Here is a 25249-nt window from a genome sequence, read left to right as displayed (position 1 = left end):
AGGCTAAAATACACGGGACAACCGTTTTTGGAACAAAAAAAAAAAAAGTTACCACAAACTTCTCAAAACTATGTTAAAGAACTAACCTAAAGGTCAGCAAGCTACAAAGAAAATATTAAAAGGGTTTGACCACTCCAAAAATTTTCTCTAAACTTAGACTAACTTCAATATTCCACAAGAGTAATCAAATAAAATAAAACAAGTACTGGAAGTGCAAATATGCATACAGAAATACAGGCAAAAAATAACAAAAAAAAGGCAAAAAATTATATAGATGAAGGTACCTTCATATACAAAGTTCAGCCAAATGCTACTTCATCTATTTTTACCAGAGGACTACTATAAACTACACCTTTCTTACCTGAGAATGATCAGTTCTCCAAAGCATGGACAACAATGATCTTCTTCCTATCCAGTCTGGGGTCCAAATATCAACCTAAGGAAACATCCATTTTAGGGTAGATTGGAACAAACAAAGCCATCAGACTCTAACCTGAACATAAATAGTTTAAGGAGTTAGAAGAATGAAACATTAAGGTGATAAACAAAGCCAATGGATTATTGTAACATTATTTTCTTACCATTCATAAAATGATGAAGCTGCAAAGCAATGTCAACCCAAAAACTTTATTTACATAACTGCAGCCAGTCAGTTTATAACCAGTGCCCCTTTGACAGATATATTTATATGTCATTCAGTGGATAGTGCAGCATTCTGGCTCTCGGTGATGAAAATGGCAAGCTCAATTCCTTGTGAATTCCTCATAATTCTCAATTTGTTACCAATTTGCTCTGCTTCTATCTATTCATATTTCGAGAGTTCTCTGGCAAAAATTATGTATGTCAGAAGATTAGGAGCACAATGTCTAGATTCCATTATGTGAAGAAGCTTCATGGAAAAATCTGACTTCCCTTCCCTCATCAATCCATCAACCAGCACTGTCCAAACAATCTCATCAGAATTCCGTCATTTCTCAATTGTGCTCTCAAACAAAGTCTGAGCTTCTTTCACCCGACCGGCCTTGCAAAGCACACAAATTACTGCTCTGTAAATTGATAAAGGAGGCTCCCAACCTTTGGTCATCATCAGGTTAAAACTTTCTACAGCACGATCGACTTCAAGGTTCCTACACTGTGCAAATATTAGAGAGCAGAAGATTTCTTTATTGGGACAAATGCCTTTCTCTTTCATATGTGCCACTAACTGATCTGCCTCATAATTGCTCCCTTCTCTGCACAAGCCAGTAATTAATGCACTGTATATATCAACAGTGAGTTCACAACCATTTCCGGACAATCTGGATAGGAGGTTATGGATCAACCCAAAATTTGTAAATCTCATCTATGCCACCAGAATACCCGACTCCACTTTGAGCAACAACCTTCTCTGTCAGTAACTTGCACTCTTTTTGCAACCCTTTCAACAAAACACCGAAAGTCCGGTAGTTAGGTTTACAACCTCCATCTGTCATCCGCTGCAGAAGCAAGAATGCATCATCTAACCTACCAAGCATAACAAAACCATCAATGGGTGAGGTAAATGTAACCTCATAAGGTGCCAATTCTTTGCTCACCAATTCATCAAGTAAATGTTCGGCCACATCAGCCTTCCCTTCCTGGCATAGACCATAAATAAGTGAACCATATGTGTAAACATTCGGTAAGCATTTTTTCTCTTTCATTTCCTGGAAAATCCTAAATGCAATATCGGTCCCACCATTTTTACAAAGCCCATTGATCAAACACGTGTAGGTAATGACAATTGGCAGCAATCCTTTCTCTGCCATCTTGCTGATTAATTTCTCCGCTTCAGAATACTGATTGCTTTGAGACAGACCATTATAGCATTATAAGTTTCAATCTCAGGACTGCAGCAATGTTGCTCCATCCACTCAAATAATGACAAGACAATATCCATTTTCCCTTCCTTACAATAACCATCTATCATAGCAGTGAAACTAAACCGATTTGGACTTAGCCCACATTCCACCATTTCACAGAAAAGACTAGATGCTGAATCCAACTTTCCCCACTTGCAAAACCCTGAAATAAGTTCAGAATAAGTCCACTCATCAGGTCCATGCCCACTCTCCTTTAACATTTATAACAATCTGGAAGCATTGTTTAGATTCCCTTTTTTAAGGTATCCGCCAATAAGTGTGTTATAGGTTATCACACTGGGTGAGGGACCAAGCTTCAGCATTCTTTGGAAGAGAGCCATTGCCTTCTCAGTATCACCCATTAAGCACAATACCTTTGTAATTTGATTGTATGTTTGGGTATTCGCCATTATTTTGTTCTCACAATCCACTCAAAAATATCCAGAGCAATGACAAATCTTCCTGCGGCACACAATCCATTTAGTAGTACATTGTATGTAACTGTGCTAGGAACCATACCAATCTTTACCATTTTGTGGTAGAGCCCAACAGCCATTTCAAGTTTCCGCACCCAAAACAATCCACTTATTAATGCTGTATACGTCTGCACATCAGGATAACAGTCCCATTTCCTCATACTTCCCACAATTCCAATCGCCTCATTCACACAACCAAGCTCGCATAGCGACTTAATTGGAACAGTATACATATAAACAGTAGGTTTAATCCCTTTCTCAACCATCCCTTCCAACAGATCCAGTGCCTCATCCACCCTCCCCACATTGCATAACCCATTGATCAAATTTGAATATGTGACTGAATTCGGATCACAACCCTCCTTCACCATCTTATCAAAAACCTTACAAGCCAAATCCAAATTCCTGTTCCTACAATATCCTAAAATCAATTAAGTATACGTAAACGTATCTGGGCACGTATCATATTGAAAAATCTTGTTCAAAATTAACTCAGCGTCATGAACTTTCCCTTCCTTACACAAGATATTAATCATAGTATTAAGTGTGAATAAACTTGGTTTAATCCCACTACTTAACATTTGGGTATAAACATCTTGAGCTAAACTAACCATCTGAAATTTTCCACATTGAATCAAAAGTGTATTTAAACTATACAAAGTAAAGCCAAAACCAAAACTTTGATATAACCCATTTAAAAACTCAATTACCCTTTTAACTTCTTCCTCATTTCTACAAGCTTTGATCATCAGAATCCTAACGTGATCCGCCAGAGCAAAGTTGTAGTCTTTAGCAAGCCTATTCAACATAGAAATATAACAACCCATGTCAAATTTGTAAAAATGACGCTTTGAAACCCAGAAAAAGAGTTCCAAAACGGAGTCCGTGTACTTGTGGGTGGTGACTATTTGGGACGCATGGTGTGGTTTCAGGTGGGAGGTTAAGCCAAAGAGTTTTGAGTTTCGTCTCCATTGAGGTTGGGATAAGATATTGCATATTTTATAGACCAAGGAAGATCGGTTGTTTTGGTTTGGAGGCGAAAGAGGGGAAATTGTGGTGGAGAGAAAAGGGGCGAACGAGTTTGGGAGATGGGTTTCTGAGGAAAGGCTTCAGCATTGCGGGCAGGGATTTGGGTTCATGGAGGAAGCAAAAAGGTTTGTTTTGGTGGGGGAGGATTTGGGCAATGATAGAGATCTGGGCAGCTGGTAGATTTATGGAACGTGGTCAGCCAAGGACCACAATACCTATTCCCCACAAGCAGAAGAGCGAACAGTTCAAGCTGGTCTTTGACCTTTAAATGCTGAGTTTTTTCCCAAACTAAGATTTCTTGTAATCTTATTTCCCAAATTAGATACTTTTAAACTTTATTCCTAAATACAGGTCATTTGGGACAACTAAATTCCATATCAGCATTTGGCACCTTTAATGTTTCTTGCCCTCTCACTTTCTTCACCATGTTCATATTTATTTCAAAACTTCAATTTGTTTTTTTCTTTTCTTTGTAAAAGTAAATATAAATAGATTCAAAATCTGAAATATGTCATTCTTAAAAGATATTTCAAAAATCATTTTGGAAACAAGAGATTGGATTGAAAAAAAAAAAAACCTAGCTCTTGGGAAAGGATTTACTGGCTTGATCCTAATGCTCTGTTTTATAGCGTATATTATGTTTGGTGTGAAATAAATTCCAAGCATAAGGAAGGGAACCCAAGCAATAAGCAGAATGTTGTTTTAAAGAATTGTAAGGGAAATAAAACGGGAGTTTTTTCCGACAATAGATTTCTTTAAAATCTTTATTCCCGAATAGTTATTGTTTTAAACTTATTTCTCTACGTGTGGTACACTAAGCTACGTCATTACAATATTGCCGTATCAATATTTTTTTAACATTGAACAAAAGCCCACTTCGTCAACTTCAACAAAACCCTCTCTTTACAAACTACGTTTTTTTTTTTAATAGAATTCCAAACCCTAAGAATCTCAAATCCCAGCTTTTAAGCCCTCTTCTTCTTTTCAATAAGCCTGATGCCAAAGAGGCAAGAATGGGCCCTCCTATGTATCTCCCCTACTGGCCTCTTCTTTTGAATTGATTTAAAACCCACTCCAACACTTTGCAGTAAGAGAGTTTTTTCAGTTTCAGATGGGAGAAAATTGCGGCAACTTCAGCACCTGGAGGTTCAAGATGGGTTGAATCAGAGGTTGTTGCAAGAGAGTTTTCTTGATAAGAAGTGGTAGTGGTGGGTGGCACTCAATAGGGTAGAGTCTTAGGCTGCATTTGGAACTAAACGCAGCTGCGTTTATTATGAAAATTCATGTCAACCGTATCGTACAGTGTAAAGATGTGCATTTGGATAACATGAACGACACGATACAAATGGATTTTCACCGTGCTGAACTTCAAATTTTTGTCTGGTGCTTTGTGTTACAGTGAGAAAACTCACCTCTACCAATTCGCATTTTTTCAAATAAGCCTCTGTTTCTTTTTTTTTTTTCTTTTGCTTTTGCTCCCGACGACATAAATGTAAAGTTAATTATTGTTTTTTTTTTTTTTTAACTTTGATTTTTTATTTAAAAGTTTTTAATATTTCTTGCCATTTCCATTTTTTATTCAAATTTTATTTTGAATAAATATAATTATTATTTTAATTTAAAAAATAATTATTATCTTCTAAATTATTATCAATTTATGTAAATATATTATTTAATTTTTTAAAAAATATTTTTTATATTATTATCAATTTTATTAATTTCTAAAAATTTAATAACAAAATTATTATCTGAAATAAAACTAATACCAGTAATTTAATTATTTATTAATTTTATAAATATCAAATTATAATTTAAATTTTATTATATATAAATTTTAATTTAATATCTTTAATGATTATTTTTTATTTTTATTATATTTCATCTCACCATTATTATTATTTTTATATCTAAACATATATCTCATCATTAATTTTAATCTCATAATTATAATATTAAATTTTATTATTATAATAATTAATCTCATATTTATTATTATTTTTAATTTTATCAAAATTAATTTTATTGTAAATCCAAATAGATGCTTAACGTACAAAGGAAGACTTGGCTGGTATGGAAGTACCGTCTATGGGGTACTCACAAAAAATGAACATTAATGGAGAAAAGTCAATACTTTAACAAAAAGCTGGATTCTGTCAGCTTCATTGGAACTATCAAACAAAATATGTCCAGCTTTAACAAAAAGCTGGTATGCAGGTAAAACAAATCGCATAGAGGTGGAGGCCTCCTCCGTACTTTTATTACAACGTTAATTTCGATGGTGATTTGGATACAAATGGCAAAACAAGTGGTATGAGGAGTGATTAGAGATTATGATGGTGAAATAATTGGAGCTGGTGTGTTCAGATTAAAAAATGTCACAGTTGTTTTTTCGGTGAAAGCAACAGCTGCAAGGGGTGTGTAACGAAGAGGATAGGGCTATGGTTATAACAGTATCCTATTTTCATCTCTCGTATCATTCATGTTGAGCATAACTTTGATGCTTAAATGAAATCTTATTAATTTTTTTTTAAAAATTTTATTTAGCTTTATCTTTTTGCCAACAAGATGTGGATTTTTTTGGCAAAACCAAATCCAAATCGTAATGAATTTGGTATGATCGTGACTTTGAAAAATAAATAAATGTAATTACAAGGAAGAGAAAAGAGAAAAAATTGACGAAAAAAAATGTTGACATGAAATAAAATGCTGATGTGGATTTTATTAAAATAAAAATACTTTTATTTTGGAATAAAATTCAAAAGTTTTCTATTTCAAGAATTAAAATTAAAAAAATATCTTGAGTTGGAAAAAAAACTCAATAAAACGGGTTCCTATTTGTTCCTTGTTACTAAAAGTTGTTAAATTTTGGCAATTTTTTTTGTTGGTGTAATTTGTTATTTTTTTTTTACGTGGATTATTTGTGTACCAAGTATCCTCTTTTGAGAATTAAGTTTAAAATTATCCTACTTTGACAAATAAGATTAAATACTACCTTGGTACCAGAAAAAACTCCTTAAATGGTAGGGTCTGCCAAAGCTCGAACCCAATACCTGTGAGAGAACGACTATTGAACTATTAAAAAAGGCCCCTGTTATTCAGGAATCAGGTCAGACCGCCACTTGTCTTTTTCTTGTTATTATTTTTTGTTTTCTTCCGAATATAAAAATAAAAAAATAAAAGATAAAGTGTTTTCCCTTTCAATTAAAGGAATTCGAGTACCTTTTTTTTGTTATTTGAGAAAACGAAAAAAAAAGAGAAATTTTTATATTATATTTTAATTTTTTTAGAATGGTAATGCATTTCGATATTCCCATTAATCTTACACTAGTTTCGAATAGCATTCCTTTTCTTGGTATCAAAATGAAAATACGTGTTTTTCTTTTCAATTTTGTGGCAAAAAAAAATCAATTTTCTTTATTACCCTCCATTAGAGGTATACAAATGGGCCTGGTTGGGTCAGGCCAAGCCTGAATTTGGGCTTAGTCCATCCAAACTCACCTAGTTTTGTCCATTTATTTTTTCATAATATTAAATTTTTATTTTTATATTTTTAAATATATTTTAAATTAAAATTAAAATTAACTTTTATTAATAAATTAGGGATCCAAGCTTGATCCGGATCAAATCAAGTCTGCGGGGCTAATGGATTGATTGTTCGACCTATGAATTTGTTTATTTTTGAGAAATGTGTCCGTCATTAAAATTTAAAAGAATAAGATATAAATTTACCATTATATTTATACAAGTAATTTAAATTTATCACCAACCTTTCAACTTGTTTAATTTTTATTATCATAATTTTAAAATAATTAAAAGATTTTCCATTAGAATAAAATGGTTTTTTGGTCATCAAGTAGAATATTAGGGTTACGTTCTTTTACAACTCAAAAAACAAATTTAAAAAATGACATGACAAGGCAAGAAAAAAAAAGGCAACGAAACTAAAATATGATTTTTTTATTTTATTTATGTTCTACTTTTATTATGATATTTTATATTAAAATATAATGTTACATAATCCAAATTTTTTTTTCTTATTTTATTTCTTTACTTGTTTCATCATAACATTTTTTTACTAAATAAAATATCGCTATAATATTTTTTCAATTAACCTTAACTCTTTTTTTTATCGTCATATCATTTTCAAGAATTTTTTAAAAAATTATAAAATGGCTTGTATATTTACGGAAATGTTAATTTCTCAAGTATTACTATATTTTAACCAAATTAATTAACTTCAAAATTAGAGAAATGTCCAATGTTACTTTTGAGGGTTTACAGAAATGGGTAGGAAATGTTTACAGGGTATCAAACTAGAGAACCCAGCTATTAGAATTAAAAAAAATTTACTCATCAAGATTCTAGGTCTACTGTGTTTAGAGTCTATTTTGATTATTTTACATAGCAAGTTAGGAAAATCTGAAGTTGAAATTATATTCTATGAATTCTAAAATTTTAATATTCCTTTATCTGCATGGTTTATCAGAAACGAAAAAAGCAACAGTTGTTTATCTTAAATGCTGCAGAAAATCATGCTTTAGTGCGCTGACATGTTATGTTTTGTTGGATGATCTCATACTATTTCAGGCACCAATGATCTGGAATTAATGATACAATAGCTCCGAAGATAAGCAGGGAAGTTACATCAGTACCGGAGTTCATGACAACAAATATTCAACAGATTTCACATATATAGTGACTAATGTTACAGCTTTCAAAGACATATCTATGATCTATCTAAGTTGTTCATTTTCCAGGGACAAAGTTAGTGGCATAAGCCCATGCATTGTTGGACGCCGGATCAGCAAGGTGGTCGAAAAGGTTCTCAATGGGACCCTTTCCGGTGACAATAGCCTGGATGAAGAAACCAAACATGGAGAACATTGCCAGGCGGCCATTCTTGATCTCCTAAACTTTCAATTCTGCGAAGGCATCAGGAGCATCAGCCAATCCAAGTGGGTCAAAAGCACCACCTGGGTAAATTGGGTCAAGTCCTTCACCAAGTGGTCCACCACCAAGTCAGTATCCTTCAACAAATCCCATGAGCACAAACTGGCAAGCCCAGATTGCAAGAATGCTCTGAGCATGGACAAGGTTTGGGTTGCCAAGATAGTCAAGGCCACCTTCGGAGAAGATTTGAGATCCAGCCTTGAGCCAAACTGCCTCTCCGAACTTGACACCATTCTTTGAAAGAATTTCAGGGAAGACATAGCCAAGGGCACCAAGCATAGCCCATCTGCAGTGGATCACCTCAAGCTCACGATTCTTAGCAAATGTCTCAGGGTCAGCTGATAATCCAGCAGTGTCCCACCCGTAGTCACCAGGGAATTCACCGGTCAGGTGTGATGGGATTTGATCGGAGAATGGACCCAAGTACTTTGGGCGGTCAGGCCCATATCTGTTTTTTTGTCAAATTATTGGTCAAGAAATCAGATTATGAACCGTTCTTCATAACAAGATACTACTAACTCGTACTAGGAATGGCAATATACCAGATGCTGGTGGGAGCACTTTTCACAGTTCTGCGCATGGTAATGCCGCCACCACCGAAGTAACCGACCTTGCGGACGAGCCCATTGGACTGCTTCAAAGTTGTTTGCCCGGCAAAAGCAGATTGTTGGATAGCAGAGGTTGCCATGGTGATGCCTTGTTTTATTTGCTTGATGGTTGTTGCAGTCTGTTTTGCCTTTGGAGGAGAGAAGCGGGGTTATAATGGAAATGAGAAGATGGTGTTGATCAGGAAATGTTCATGTCAGCAGCAGCATATTGGTTACTGCATTGGATGTGGAATCGCACGTTGATTTTTTTGAGAGAGCTGCAGAGGCTGCCGTTAATGCCACGTGGGATTTGAAAGATCTTGTTCGAAACGTTTTGGGTGGCGAAGAGAAAGCCACAGAACTAAGCAATTACCTATCCTGATCCTACTAATATTGAGCTGCAAGTTCTTCGTCCATTGCTTCGAAAAATGTAAATTTGAACGGGAGATTTAAATCCAGTTTTTTTTTTTTTTAATATATATATTTGTCATCTTTAAGGGAACACTTAAACTATTATGATAGGAGGTTTAAAATTAGAAACTATGATAGGAGGTTTAAAAATAGGGAAGGATGAAATTTATAGGATAGAAAAAAGTTCTCCCTCTTTGGACAATTTAAATTCAATAGCATTTCTATTGATCAAAAAGAAAAAGAAAATCATTCTCTATTTTATATAAAAATGTCTTTAGTGGTTAAACTAAAGCAACCTTTTTCTAGTGAAAACGAGACTATGTTGCATCAAGATTGCCACTACAAACACAATTAAAGAGACTAAATAATGTCATACCATTGGGGAAAGACCCTCTTCTATTTTCCCATTATCCTCCTGTGGACATCCCAGCATGATAGCAGTCAGCATTAGCTTGCCTGCATATGGGAAATCCCTATGTTGCATCAATATTGCCTCTACAGATGAACGCACATCCTTCAAACCTGGAAATTCTAGGTTTTCTAGTCTCAATGGCAGCACTTCATCAAATTCGTCTTCAATGGTTTCTGCTTTCGGACCATAATACCTATTTGAAGCCTGGAAAAGGATAGTTTGACTAAGTTGTTGCAAGGTTTCCTCGTCACTCCACCCTTCAGATTCGGATGCTTGATAAAGCTGGCTCCAAGGATCCTGATCTGCTGCATTCTTCCAGCACTCTTCCAAAAGGTTTCTATGGCTCTTGCGAAATGATGAGCTAGTCCACGCAAATACATCAAAAACCTGCAAAGCTAGCTCTCTGCTTCCACTTTTGAGACACAGCTCTATGAGCTCCTCAGGACGAAGGAGCTGCTTTTCAATACGTTGCTTTGTGTCATCAGTAGGTAGAACTTCCATAATTTCTTCCTGCAGAAGACAACAAAAAAAGATATGGGATGACTATAAATGGATAAAGCAGATTAATGTATTTGCATGTTCCGCTGCACTTCGGGCACTTCAGTCACATAATATAGAGTGCCTAAAAGGTTTAAAAAACACAATCTGCAATCATTTGAATAATTTTTCTAGCCTTCTCCGAGATTTTCAGGAATCTCTTGTCACGAAAGAAGAAAAAAAAGATAAAAAAAAAAAAAAAAAAGAAGATAATTCACTGATTCACTCCCATGACTAAAAATAAGATTAAAGCCTTAGAGTGAGCCAAATATTATGGAAATTCTTCACATATTTTAAGATGCCACATGGAATTTCATTATTCCTTTATTTGAAATGAAATCCCATTACTTGCAGATTATTTACAAAAATAATAACAAAAGAAATGAAGAAAGTAACTGAACCTAAGATCAGAAATTATTTTGGAAAGGATAACTGAAGTTTTAATATACATGGAACTAAGTGGTTCTGTTAAACAGAGAAACTGTGTTGAACATGAAATGATACAAGAAGATTAGAAGAATAAGGATGGAATTTAAAAACATCCTTGCTGAAGTAGTTCAATATGACAACAAGAGGTAGCATAACCTCCTTTAAAATATTAGACATGCACGTGGCAGCATCTCCAGCTTATAAAAACTATAAGAACCAACTTAGAATTATTGATGACTAAGAAAAATTTTCACCCATGGACTGTATGTTCATAAGTCATGATGAAAATGGGTTAGGTTACTTAGAGCCACTTGAGCTCAGCTTGGTGAATACTTGAGCTCGAGATTGACTCATTGACCGTTGAGAACTAATAGAGCTCAAACTCAAGTAGCTCAAGGAACAAGTAGAACAGAATTCTGAGTGTTTTAATAATTAGCTCAAACAGCTTGTAAGCTGAATTCAGTTTGAAAATTTTTTAATAATGTAATATACAAATCTAAAAATTATTAATCATACTTCTATCTCAATCTTGAGCTATGAGCTATTGATCATCTCAATTCAGCTTAGCTTGACTACACCCATCTTCAGAAGGTTTATAGCAAGCTAATATGAATCACTTGCGGTCGTGACATGATAAAAGCATACATTAGCCAGAAACATGGGCACTTTAAAGATAAACACAGGGAAAAAGATTCTCCTTGAATGCAACAAACCTGCAATCTCAAAATCTTCAAATCAGCTTCTATTCGTTTCACTTTTGTCTGACAGTCAGCATCCTTATCTGATCCTAAAGAGATAAAGAATAAAAAAGGATAAAAGAGAAATCAAAGAGAGATTTTATTATAGGCCTAATAGGAAGAGCTTAAAATTATGTTTTTAGATTTTAAAAGCTGGAATAAAATAAAAGAAGAAAAGATAGAGGAAAGAATAAGTATTTAGTAATGATAGCAGTTCTCATAATTCTTCCATGACATTTTCCTTATATTTCTGTTTTCATCAACATATTTTTTTCAAGATCTCTCCTCTACTAAATCAGCATTTTATGACAAAAAGGATGAAACCTTCCATTGAAACAGAAAATAAATTCAATGGAAAATATGAAACAGAATGCAATCAAGAAATAAATGAAAAATGAGAAAATAGATCACCTGCGAAGGCAGCTATCTTGGAGAGATTCAAAAGTCGTCTCCTGTCAGTCAGTGTTGGTACAGGATTTTCGTGGCCAGCATCAATCTCATCTTCTGTGGTTGAAATAGAGCCCTGATCTTGAGAAAGAGCCAATAAATGAAGAGTTCCAGAAGCTGCTGAAAACTGATGAAGAAATACTTCATGATACCATAGGAGATCCCGATAATGATTTAAGAAAATAGATAACTCTTCTTGGAACTCCTCCCCAAGCCTTAGTAGCTTGGAGAATTGTTTTTTTTCATACAGCTGTTTAAACACAAAGTAACTGAATCCACATCTAGGTCCCATGCTCTCATGCTGCACAACAGATAATTTAAAGTTATAGTAGAGAAGCAGAAAGGCAAGAAGGGAGGGAGAAAGGGAGAAAGAATAGAATAGAGGGAAAATCAGGCAGGAAAGGCAGAAGGAGAAGAGGAAGTTAAGGAAATTTTTGAAAAAACAGGGGAGGGGAAGATAGAGAACCAAAGGTGAGAGACATCTCAACACTGAAAAATCAAGTTTCACTTAATGACATCTCAATAATGAAAAGCTAGTAGAAACAGAAAAAACATAGGTATTTATGGGCCATATCCTAAACCCTAACTTAAATTTGAAATAGAAAATACACGCCAAACACACTAATAATTCCCTAAATACTAAAAATAGCACTTGAACACACAGAAGTACAGTGTTAATATCATAGTAAACATGTTTACAAATTCTTGCAGGACAAAAAACAAAACGTTACTTCTTTGTTCCATTCGTTATGGCAACTTGAAACAAGCACCACCTAGGAAAGTGTAGGGAGATTTGTCCAAAAGTTGCAAATAGTGCATGAACAGTGACAGAACACGCTATATCATACCTAAGAGGGCCAACAGCATTGTAGATGTTAAAGCAAAGCAGTCAATCTAACCAAGAAAAGTGTGTCAAACCAAACAACGACACGCATACCATAAGATTTCTTAGCAATCCTGAATCGTTGAGATCACAACATATGTTCCACATGGTCTGATAGCCTTCATGTCGTTTTGCTGTTGACAGCAAGTTTGAAGATAGTTTTCTAAGCATTTCTTCTTTGTTCTCTTCTGTGCTGTCAATTACGTCCTGCAAGGATAAACAATTCAAGGACATATACGAATGGACAACCAGGAATAGAAGAAGAGAATACTGAGCAGAAGAAAGATTAACCTGAAACCCAGCTTCTACAAAACTTTTAACTTGTAGATAAAGGGAATCAAGAAGTGTATCCCTTCTACTCCAGTACTCATTTAGAAGACTTTTGTGTTCTTCTCCTCGCTCCATTTTAGCAGTAATAGCACCACTAGACACCTCAAGTAGAACTTCAGTCAATGCTTCTAGATGAGAGTATAGTTCTGATTTTGCTGACATATCAAGTTCAGATGTTTCATTTAAAAGCTGAAGCATGAAAGAAGCAATGCTCCACAGCCCATTACGCACCACCGGTTGACAATACCAAGGTGTTAAGCCCTCCAGTGGTGGATACCACAGGTGATACTCATTTTTGTAGTCCATGGCAGCTCGAAATATAGTAACACACGCATTTGAGAGTTCACAAACTCTATGGATCTGAAATCCAACTTGTTGCTCCATGCTCAGTATAACATCTAGATGTCTTTCTATGCAATAAAACACCTGTTCAAGATCAGAGACCTTACTATAGAACACTTCAGCATTATCTCTGTCCATCAGAAGGACAGTATTTCGGCGGGCCCTCTCCCCAACTAACTGAATAAGATCCCAAAGTGCACCCGAAACCTGATTTTCAAAACTTGAATGTGTGGAGCCAACTCCAGTTGAACGATTTTGGCTGATCACATCCTGTAGTTCCCTTAGTTGAATAATTGCAGAGAGCTTTTCACCATGTTGTAAGATGATTTGCAAAGATTGTCCTGCCAAAAAAAGAAATAAGTTAGGGATGATTCTCTTTTTTTGCCTGTTCTTTTATTATAAGGCAAGATAGCCATGAAACAAATTATGCCATTTACCAGTAAGACAATTTCCCTAGATCTGTACTAAATACAAAGGAAGGGGAAGAAATTGCAGTCAGATATAACATTAAGAATAAGAACCTGCTCACATGGTATGCTTCTGAGAATGTCTAGCAATGTAAAACAGTACTTTATTCCAGCACAAGAAAGATCTGGGATACTAGTCAAATATCAAGATATGACCACCAGGAAAAGCTAAGAGTCTAAATGCTGCAAAAATTCAAAATGTGACCTCCACACACTGATAACAACTGAAATTAAAGTCACCTCTGCAGCTTGTTTACTTATAGCAACCTTGAAATGCGCAGCTAAGTCTGCGATGTTATAAGTTAACAATGTGCTAAATAACAGTTCAAAAACCAACCAAACTCAGATTACTTGTCAGAGGTTATGTGCAGTGTACCATGAAACACGATGAAGACTACATAGTGTTGTAGAACTCAAAAAAGAAAAAAAAAGGAAAAAGAAGTAAAAAATGACTCAATAATAAAATGCAGTTACAAAAGCAATGTAAACAAGTAGCAGATCATACTCTGTCCAGAACATAACTCCTCATGGCACTTGGATACAGCAAGAAACTGGAGAAATTTTAGATGCTTCTGCTGCTTATCCATGAGTTGAGCTGATATAATACCCATGGCAACAATTTCAGCACCTCTAGTAGTTGTCCAGTGTTTAGCTAAGGTGTCAACAATCGATTTGCTTGACCGTGCAAAGACATTAGTTTCTCCATCCCTTCCGAACGCCCCAGAATTCTTAAGCTTTTCTAGTGATCGATCATCAACCTTACCAGATATTAGAAACTCATGTAAAAATTGACCTAGTAAAGCTTCTGATTCTTCATCTTGGGCAGTTCGGCGCGTAATTCCAGTCATACCAGTCAGATGTCTATCACCAGCATCCCATGCATCTGAACTAGCCCTTCTAGGAGCAATATTGCCTGCAAACATAAGATTCCTTCTCTCTTCTTGTGCAGATCCTTCATTTGAGCTCCCCTTGCGGGACAAGCTTCGCTCAGGGGGTTCAACCCCACCAAGTACAACAGCTTTTTCGGGTATTGCCCATATTCCTGCTTTCTCAGTGAGCACAACCCATGCACCATCTTCCCCATCCTCAGTAGAAGGAAGAACTGAAGCATCTAGAACTTTTCCAGCATCATAAGGTAAGTCAAATTGAAACAGCTGAGTAGAATTTCTATAATAATGGGACACTGTCGCAGTTCCTTCACCAGAAAGTATGATTGCCGATCCCGAGGGCTTGCCCCCTACTCGAAGTCTCATGGAGAATAAGAAGTCCTCTTCTTCTACCCTTGCTTTTGGAATTATCACTTGGATTGGTGCCTTTTTCTCTAAAACCCTTTCATGTACATCAGAGGAGATGCTCGCTTCAGACATATATTGCATGGTCAAAAGAGAATATTGAGTGTAACTTGAGCTGCTAACCCGGTCCTTGCAGAAGGTGGCAACAAGAACAGTAATCACTTTACCATGATCATCCACCTGCAGGTCCAGAGGCCAGATTCGTTTCTGTCCAGCCAGATCCTTCTTAATACCCAAATCACCATCATTACCAATAATTTCCTGAGACCAAAGCTTTGATACCTCTAAATCAGGAAAGAGTTTGATGTTAAAACACTGTATTTCACAATTTGTCAGCAGAAAAAATTGCCGGTTAGAGTCTGAAACAGAAAAGTATGGAAGACGCCATATCATTGACCTCGGATATCCCTTACTCCCAACAAGTTGACCAATACCAGTGCCTTGGGATGATAAATTGTGTATGTTCTGATAGACTTTATTACGCCGAATACCACTGGGGTTACAGTAAAATTGCCATAGCTCACCACTGGAACAACACGCAAGGGCAACACATGCATTTTGGGTACCTGGAATTGCAGAAGCAATCAAAGAATTGAAAGAGCTTGAATCAATAAAATTCATTCCATGCCTATCACGTTGTTGCTGCCTGTTTGGGGTGGGGTTGCCGTCTATAGGTGAAGAAGTCACCAATGATTCATCAGCAGATGCAGAAGAGGTAACAGGAGCAGTTCCCATATCAGCAAAGATGTCAGACCAGTATAAAACAGCTCGAGTTTTTTGGTTACACAAAACAATACCAGCAGAGTAGCAATGCTTCACAACTCTGTTTGTTACTTTTGAGGTGCTATCCCAATTGACAACAGAAAGCAACCAATTATTATGGTGATAAGAATTTCTCCCAAGATCTGCATTTTCTAAAACTTCAGAAGGAAGTTCAAGAGTAATACATTTCTTTGAAGCTGGGAATGACAAATAACTCCAGATAAAAATTTTGTTTCCACATATAATCCACGATAGGCATGTTCCCTTATCCATTCCACCCGATATACAAACGTCAGCTGGCACAAATTACACAGAAGCATCAAATTAGCTTTTTCAAAGCAATCACATAGATCTGTAAATAGTTAATCATAGGAGCCAGCAATACTGACCAGGAACACGCCTCTGCAGAAAACTGGTCTGTTCATCATGAACAACTTGTGGAAACTCTCCAACAAATACTGGCTTAATTGGATCTATTTCATCCCCTTTGTCATTCTTGTTTGCTGTTGGAATTCTGGGTACAAGGGGACCGAAAAGATTAAATATAGTACTAACCAAGACTTTAAGCCACAAAGACACAGAAAGAAAGTGAATTTATAAACTCCTGTTCAGATATATAAAAACATTATAACAAAAGCTTGATGCAGGAGCAGTACAAAGGCATAGAGCTCTTTTCTTTTTCAGATTTCCAAATTTTTATTTTTTAAAAAGTAAGGATTTCAGTAGGTTAATTGGTTTTTAGCTGGCTGCTAGGAAATGAAGCACTGGAACCATATGACATTTATCCTTCAGGAGGTTACTTTGGTTCAATGACAGGTTAGAGTTTGGAATTCTTTCTCTTTAAGTTTAGATGTGGTTCTAAAATTAACCCCTAAGGGTAAGCCATTCTTTCTCTCTAATCTCCTACCCATCTAGCCACATATTTTCTTTCCTCCATTCTTTTCTATTAATTTCAACAATAATCCCTGATCAGGCCTACACCAAGGCATAAATTATAGTATAGGTTGAAATGTAAGCCATCCTGCATCACAGCCAAAGCATGCTTAGCCAACACATAAAAGCTGGTCGGAAATGTTATTCAATGAGACATTAACATAAATTCCTCGGGAAATTTTTAACGAAATACAGGGGAGCGAGGCCAATCACTAGTCACTTTTTTTCTTGAAAGACTCAAATTTTCTAATATTACAAAGCATGATTGCAATTCGCAACCACGCCTGCATCCATTAGATATCGCCATCCACAAGAAGGAACAAACTAAATTGTGAAACTACACCATCCACAAGAAGGAACAACCTAAATTGTGAAACTAATCCTAGCCTTCACTCCTTAAAGTTTCCAGCAATAGATTCTTCATTTCTTAAAACTCGACAGTTCATCTTCTTGATGGTACATTCCCACATTTCTTCAGTTTAATTCAAGGAGCCTAATTTCGAAATATTACTTATAGAAGAAACCTTTTTCGAATCGAAATGCAAAGACAAAATTATGACCCGAAAGTCAAATTCAACTCCAACTATCTCCAAATCATAAGATTCTAGCTCAATGAATAAGGTCAAAAAGGAAAGTCGAATAGTACCTAGCAAGAACAGACAAGCGAGGAGCCCAAGGAGCGGGAGTGCCAGTGCTAGGGCGATCGGGAATCGAAGCATGCCGCGCTGATTTACGGTTCTCAGTAAGTGGAGTTGCTGGAGAATCCGGTACCGTTAGATTTTGCCCTACATTTCTCTCCTTCCTTGAGCTTAATTTGCTTCTCTTCAGTCCGGGAGAGAACATTTTGTTTTAATTTTGCTCTTTAGAAGAAAAAGAATAAATGGAGAAGTTTAGGGTTTATGAGGTTTTTCATTAGGTGTGCAAAGGGACTGAGGTTTTTGGGCGTTTCGGAACTGTCAGAATTTTGGAATGATTTTGGTTCAACCAGACCTGCTCATGGGCAGGGTTGCGTTCGGGTCTGGCTTGACGTTTTAATATTTTAAATAAGTCCAGATCTAATTCGTTTCAGTCTAATTTTTTTATCTCATTTTTGTCTAAATTTATTTTTACAAATAATAATAAAATTTAAACCCTTTAAAAGTATTAGTATTTAAATTTTAAAAAATATAAATTTTTATAAATTATTAATTTAATTAATTTTAATTAAATTTATAAATTATTGATTTTGGGTCTAATTTAATTTTATTAAATGTAATTTAAAATTATATTATTATTTTATATTAAAAAATAATATTTAATATATAAAATTATTGATAAGATAGTATATTAATTATGTTATATTATATTTGATTTATATTTAAAGAGATAGATAAAATTGTAAGAAAGATTAATATTTTTTTTGGTATAAAATTATTTAATCATTCTCAAGTGGAGAAAATTATTTTTAATTCATAAGATTAAATTTACATGTTTAATTATACATTTAAAAATTTATCAATAATTTAAATTATATAAATTTTGAAAAAAATAATTTTGACAAATAAATAAATTATCTTATCTTAATATTTATATATATCAAATATAAAATAAAATAATATTATTTAATCTAATTATATTTATAATAATATATTATTTTATTTGATCATAATTTTATGTATCAAATATAATAAATAAACTTTATCATATTATAAATAATAAAATAAATTGACTTTGTTTATTATAAAAAATATATCAAATACATTTTATTTAATTATGATAAAAAATATTTTTTAATTTTTGATTGAACTAAAACATATCCGAATCTTAAATAATGAAATTTAAATCTAATTTTATTTTTTGTTCGAATATTATTTATTTATTCAAACTAATTTAATAAGTGTAATATTTATATCTAAACTTTTCAAAATTTCTTTCTCGAGCTTTTTTCGGGTTTAGACGGATAATCCAACGAGCAGGTCTATATTCAACAAGGGAGAGATGATCACATGAGGTCTAGCTCATGGTTTTCCGATTTATGGATTCGATTTGAACCGTCCGATCGGCAATATTTGGAACTCAATCCGATCAAAAATAGTGCCTACTACCACTACAGTTCTACTCTACCCATCCTTTTGACACGTCAGATCAGATGCATCCACGCCACGTGTCAAAATCGGATCTAGCTCTAGTATGTTAATGATCAGAAAAAATGGGCTTTAGCCCTTCTGTTGATTACTCGAAATGTTACGATCCGGCAATCTAAAAGCAAAACATTAAATTACGATGTAACGTGAATTTATATGAAAATAAAATATAAAATAAGTATACTTTAAAATTTTAATAATTATATATAAATTTAATAAAATTAAAAAATATATTTTATATTTTTATATCAATATAAGTTATAATAAATAACTTTTATATAAAATATGATATAAATATATGAATTTTAATATTTTATATAATATGAATATATACATTTTTTACGAATTTTTTTAATAAAATTTGTAAACTATTTTGATTTTAATTATAAATATATTTGTAATTAATTAAGTTAAGATGATAATTAAGACTTAATTCTTGATATTTCTCTAGTACTTTCCATTTTGGATTTAAATGTCCTTTTTTTTTTTTTCAATTTTAACTTTTAAAACATAAGGTGTAAAAAATGATTTCCCCTTATAACAAATAATAACATCAAAACACTGTCAACTTTTTTTTACCATTTAAACTAAAAATTTAATAGTCTATCAATAATAGCAACTAAATCTAAATGAATTAATTATGGTTGGTTAGAAATAAAATTCTTACAGCGGGTGAGAGTTGTTTCTTTCTTTGTCAGAATAAAAATTTATTGTTGAAATCAACAATTTTCTCGATCCTGCCAGGGCCAGACTAGCCTACCACGTTGGGTACAAATAAAGTGCATTATTATGTTCTGTCAGCATCGTTTGATAACACCTACCGATTTATTCAAAGCCTAATCACATTATAAAATCGGCTAAGGATTAAGAAAACAAGTCTTTATCTTGTTAAGAACATCCCGGACATCAGCTGAATGAGATTACCCCCTAAATTGGTAGGAGACCCAATAGAGTCGGGAGTGTTACCATTTCACGATTAATAATTTCCAAGTTCCAACTCAAGTTAAAGTTGTGATAAAAACAGCAGATTCTCTCCAGATAACATGAATGCTGAAAGAAAGGCACACCATCATTCATCAAAACCTCCTTGCCTAGAAAGACCACAATGAATATGTAGATTCCAAACATACAAATAAAGATTTTTTTCCACAACCATATTATTTTCATGTATTATGCATAAATTCTTCCGTTAACAAGGGAAATATGCAGCACTTTGGGTTCAACTGTTCAGAAGCTTTTCAATTTGTACACTTTATTGAAAATTTTCACAGGCAATAAGAGCAGAGAATGCCCAAGAGTGAAGTTCTTCAATAAAGAACCAAATATCACCATTTCCTTGAGATGAACATAAATGGTACTATGCTTCATAGAACAAGTCGCATGATATAACACTATAAAATCAACAGAAATATATTAAAAAAAAGGCTTGTATATGTAAAAGAGTTCTTGAAGGAAGAACTATCAGCAACACCTTGAGAGATTTAAGAAAAAAAGTTTAGTTTTTCCCTACTTTTTGCTCCCTCAACAAGAAGAAAAACTACATATACGTACATAAAAGCATATTTTGCAATCATGCTTCCAGCTTCAAGGAAACAACACGTGACTGTCTGTTGCGCTTTGCCACCTTCACAAAGACTGCTGAAAGGCAAGAAGGAGCCCACCATGGCCTGCGAACTTTTTGCTCTCCTTTTAGGCAAGCCACTGAAGGATACATTTTAAATTTATCAATTAGTAAGAAGCATATTTAATTCTTAGAATGACTTCCTCTTGTTTAAGCAGACAACAAACAGAGAAGAGCTCCATCTGTTTAAGAATGCATGCAAGACATTGTTTTCTTGACTAGCTATCCAAATATCATCAAACCATTTGAAAGATAAGGCATACCGTAGCATAGCCAGTGTCTCTCACGTAAACAGGTATCATAAATCTAAACCAACCAGCATTCCTATTTTATCAATTCATACACAAAAGGCACTGCTCCTAGTCTTGGTTACCAGAAATTGTTTTTTGATGAGAGTGGCAAAATGTTTCAGCTTCATAGGTAAATGATGCAAACTGTAATGCCTGGCTGCTAGACAAATAATGCATGCAGCAGATAAAAGCTCCTGTGCTTTAAAATAGACTGCAATTGAAGAAATACTACTAACAGAAATATGTCGCTTACCATAAGAACACTAAGGAATAATCAAGCAAATTTAAAGATTGAACTTCCAAACTTAGAGAGGCAAAACCTTCACCTACAGGTAGATAGATAGATAGATAGAGAGAGAGAGAGAGAGAGAGAGAGAGAGAGAGACCTTTTATTCGTCTGAGTTCCTTGCATAGTGTGATGAAGTCTCCCCACTTCATATGGCATCGCCTTATAAAGCGAAGAATCTGTTCAGTTGTGAACATAGACATGCCTTCTAAGTATTCCCCATTGACACCATTTTCTTTGAAAATCTGGCGGTAGCTACCAAGATTTATCTCTTCCAACCACATACCAACATCCTGCCAGAATAAAAAGATTGCAGTGCAAAAGCATGTCATTGAATCAAATGTCCATATCAAAAGCTTTTCATGGTAAAGTCATGAGTAAAACATGTTACTAAATCTTGACTAATGGCTCCAAGAACTATTGGTTTAGTTAACATCATAAAGTAAACAACTTTTGCAGTATTTTTCGCTAGTAATGGCTCAATTTATGCACAATTTACTATGTTAATTCTACTTTTATTTTTTGAGGTTCATGTGTTACTCAAAATGATTAATTGGATGTATCACTATCAGTTTCCATCATCTGAAAGGAATGATAATGGTGAAGAGAAAGACTCAATGCTTTTTCATTTTCTCCATGTCGATCCTTCAGAGTTACACAACAACAAAGTGCATTTGTTGCTATATTGGTTCACCAAAAACATAGTCATGGAATGCCTTATTAATTAACAAGCACATACAAGTCTTCCAAGGAGGATGAAGATGTATAAATACATATGTCATGCACCTTTCAAAAAGTTATTAAGGCATTCCAAGCAGATCAGAAATATGTTGTTAAGGTTGGACAGCAAAGATATATGAAACTTCATTTATCCACTCAAAATAACCTCACAATGACCTTCATAAACTACTTTCAATAAGGATGCTCGTCTCTACAAATGCAAGTTTTGACACAGACCAAAAGAACAGTAGAGAAGATTCCGCTAAGCTACAAACGTGAAACCACATATGTAGTAATAAGAAAACATACACTATAGAGGAAATAGAATAACCACAAAACAATATCAACACGTCTAGCCCCATAACTAAACTAATCATTCCAACCATCCCAACAGAAAGAGGGCGAAAATGACAACCTTGAACAAACACTTTCAGATGAAATGCAACCAGGTCATAAATAAACAAGATGGCAGACTCATAATCACCTAAATCAGAGGCAATAGCAATTATGATTGTTCATCAAAATACGAATATTCTCTATACCTGGAGATAGTGAAAGAGAGATTGAAAACACATGGTCCAATAGAGAAACACTAAATAAAAAAATGACAACAAGAAAACCAAATCAAAACTTCCTTAGTCAATACCCAATTTTGATCATGAGTAAAAGGCAATAAAAATTTATCACCTTTTTCGTCAATTCAATTCACTTTTAGAGTTTCCAATAATCAAAACAAAGAAACCAAAATATTACAATAAATAAATGATTGCAATTTTTGACAATCAGCAAACAACCATTTTTTTCTTAAATATTATTTTTTAAAACAATTTAATCAAAATTGAGTGAAGAAATGTCACCATCAAAACTTCCAACTGAAAATTTACAATATAGTTAGAACAATTCCCCATTTAAATAGCAATACTAAAATCTCACACAAAGAAAAACTCAAGATCTAAACTTTACATGAACAAGGATCCAAATAAAATCAAAACTAAAAAATATATATATATAAAAAAAGAAAGAAATACCTCAACAGTCCAAATGAAGAAATCGAGTGGCTCAGGCGGGTGTTCTTTGCTCATCTCTTGTATTATTTCAACAAAATTCACCTATTATATTTACCACCAATTTCCCATCAAATTTTACCGCCGCTTAAACGAAAATCAAATTAAAAGAAAAAAAAAAACAAAACTGTCCCTTTGATTCCGGGAAATCGAAAAAAAAATAAGTAAAACTGGAGAACAACAGGTTTTGAGGTTAGAGTGACAGATGTTGAGATCCCAATCCTTCTCTTTTTTTTTCCGTTTACTCTTTTTTATTTTTCTCGGGAAGCAAACACCGTAGTAATAGAGGAAGAAAGAGAGAAGTGAAAAGGAATAAAAAAGGCGTACCGTGTGGGAAGGCAAAGAGAGAGTGAGGATTTTAGGGTTGGATTTTTTTCCTATAATTGAGATTTTTTAGGAATTGAGATCGAAAATTATTTGAGAGAGAGAAGAATTGTGTTGTAATTATAAATGGAAAAAATAAAGAAAAGAGAGAGAGCGAGTAACAAGTTGGTTTACGTACTCCCACTGTTGGCTTAAGCTTGTTTGTTGTTATGGGTCATCGTTTCACTCATTATTAGTTCAAGATTGTATGCTATGCAAAATTGTATTACAGTCTTTTCCTCCCCCAGCTTACGCGATCTATGTCTCCGTTCTTCCACGCACTCTTCAGTTTCTTTTTCCTTTTTTTTTTTCATTTTCGAAAATATTGGATTTTTAGTAGATAATAAAATGTTGTAGCATTATTTTTAAAAAATTGTTAATACATTTAGACTCAGTTTATTTTGCAAAAAATTATTTTTAAAAAATATTTTTAAAAAAATATTTATTTTTTCTAAATTGAAATAGTTTTTTTTATTGTTTCGATAAGTTAATAAAATAATTTTTAATTATTTGGTTTTTTTTTTAATTTTTTATAAATAATAGTAATATTATTATTATTAAAATATTAAAAAATATTTATTATTAAAATATATTAAAATTATTTATTATTGAAATTATTAATATTGAAAAATAACTATATTTTAATATTAATATTTAATATTAAAATATTGTGCTAATAAAAAAATAGTTAAAATAAAACTTTTTATTATTCTTTATATTATTTGTCAATATATTATAATAATATTTATTAATATGTTATTTATTAATATAATATATTATTTATTAATATATTATAATATTATTTTTCAATATTATTTATTAATATATTATATTAATAGTATATTATTTATTAATAATATATTATTAATTAATATGTTATAATATTATTTACTAATAGTATATTATTTATTAATATTTTATTTTAATATATTAATATAATATTATTTATTAATATTAATATATTATTATAATATTATTTACAATAATATGTATTAAAATATTATTTATTAATATATTATAATATAATATTATTTATTTATAATATAATATTATTTATAAGTAAAATTATTCTTAAAATTATTAATAAATAATTTTATTCATAGACAACTCTTTTAAAAAAAATATCTTTCTTTTCTCGAATCTGTAATAAATTTTCTAAAAAAATTATCTTATTTTTTATTAATTAATAAGTTATTTTTTTATTGATCAACCAATTTCCTATAAAAAAAAACATATAAAATTAAGAAATTATTTTTAAAAATTTATTTTTCTCAAAATAAACGTAGCCTTAATACAAGGATCCGCGTGAGATGAGGAGAAGAGGCAAATTATCTTTTCCATATGTTTTTATTTGAAAATAAGGATAATAAGAATGAAAATCTCGTTGTAGTAAAAAAAATTAAGCACATATATATTTTAAATTCAAAAAATTAAATTTACACATTTATATTAAAATTATTCGTAGAGAAGGTTCATTTGTCGGTACGTAGAAGTTATGAATAGTTTTTATATTATTGATTATTGATTATTTTAAGTTTGTAAAATTCTTTAATAGTTTTTATATTATTAGGTTCCGTTTATTTCTTAAAAAATAATTTTTTAAAGATAAGTTTTTATTTTTAAATATTTATTTGATAGAAAATTGATTATTCAATAGAAAATAACTTGTTGATCTATAGAAAATAAAGTAATTATTCTAAAAACTATCTTACCCTTTTGAAAGGGGAAAGATAAATTTTGAAAAAAAAATTTGTGAGTAAAATTAATTATTAATGTATTTAAATATAATTTCACTCAAGTTGGATCTCATACATAATTTTTTAAAGTTGAAACTTAATTTGACTCGACCTAAAATATTATTATATTTGTAAATAATAT

At 32.9% G+C, this 25249-nt stretch overlaps 2 protein-coding genes and 2 pseudogenes across 4 annotated transcripts; all 4 read right to left on the bottom strand.

The window, feature by feature from the left end:
• Nucleotides 1-352: 352 nt before the first annotated feature.
• LOC111306478 (uncharacterized) lies at nt 353-4813 on the bottom strand (annotated as a pseudogene). The gene is made up of 3 exons (XR_016331740.1): nt 4798-4813; nt 582-3452; nt 353-493 (listed from the first exon to the last, which is right to left on the bottom strand). The product of XR_016331740.1 is annotated as an uncharacterized LOC111306478 (transcript).
• Nucleotides 4814-8011: 3198 nt separating this feature from the next.
• On the bottom strand, nt 8012-9175 carry LOC111306212 (chlorophyll a-b binding protein 151, chloroplastic-like; annotated as a pseudogene). The gene is made up of 2 exons (XR_016331029.1): nt 8878-9175; nt 8012-8783 (listed from the first exon to the last, which is right to left on the bottom strand). The product of XR_016331029.1 is annotated as a chlorophyll a-b binding protein 151, chloroplastic-like (transcript).
• A 360-nt stretch (nt 9176-9535) lies between these two features.
• Nucleotides 9536-17918, bottom strand: LOC111305548 (Nucleoporin, Nup133/Nup155-like protein). The gene is made up of 8 exons (XM_089749804.1): nt 17551-17918; nt 16361-16485; nt 14423-16267; nt 13070-13791; nt 12833-12985; nt 11860-12196; nt 11425-11498; nt 9536-10255 (listed from the first exon to the last, which is right to left on the bottom strand). The coding sequence occupies exons 1-8, from the start codon at nt 17745-17747 to the stop codon at nt 9704-9706; spliced, it is 4005 nt and encodes a 1334-aa protein (XP_089605930.1). The 5' UTR covers nt 17748-17918; the 3' UTR covers nt 9536-9703.
• Nucleotides 17919-20413: 2495 nt separating this feature from the next.
• LOC111305553 (uncharacterized) lies at nt 20414-23327 on the bottom strand. Its single transcript, XM_022903194.2, has 3 exons — nt 22973-23327; nt 21325-21517; nt 20414-20728 (listed from the first exon to the last, which is right to left on the bottom strand). The coding sequence occupies exons 1-3, from the start codon at nt 23024-23026 to the stop codon at nt 20598-20600; spliced, it is 378 nt and encodes a 125-aa protein (XP_022758929.1). The 5' UTR covers nt 23027-23327; the 3' UTR covers nt 20414-20597.
• Between the last annotated feature and the right edge of the window lie 1922 nt (nt 23328-25249).

The sequence above is a fragment of the Durio zibethinus genome, chromosome 21 (assembly GCF_047325235.1).
Source record: "Durio zibethinus cultivar Kanyao isolate XHJ-2024 chromosome 21, ASM4732523v1, whole genome shotgun sequence".
Lineage (NCBI taxonomy): Eukaryota > Viridiplantae > Streptophyta > Magnoliopsida > Malvales > Malvaceae > Durio > Durio zibethinus.
Note: the sequence above shows the minus strand (reverse complement) of the source record. Positions and strands in the feature narration are given on the sequence as shown.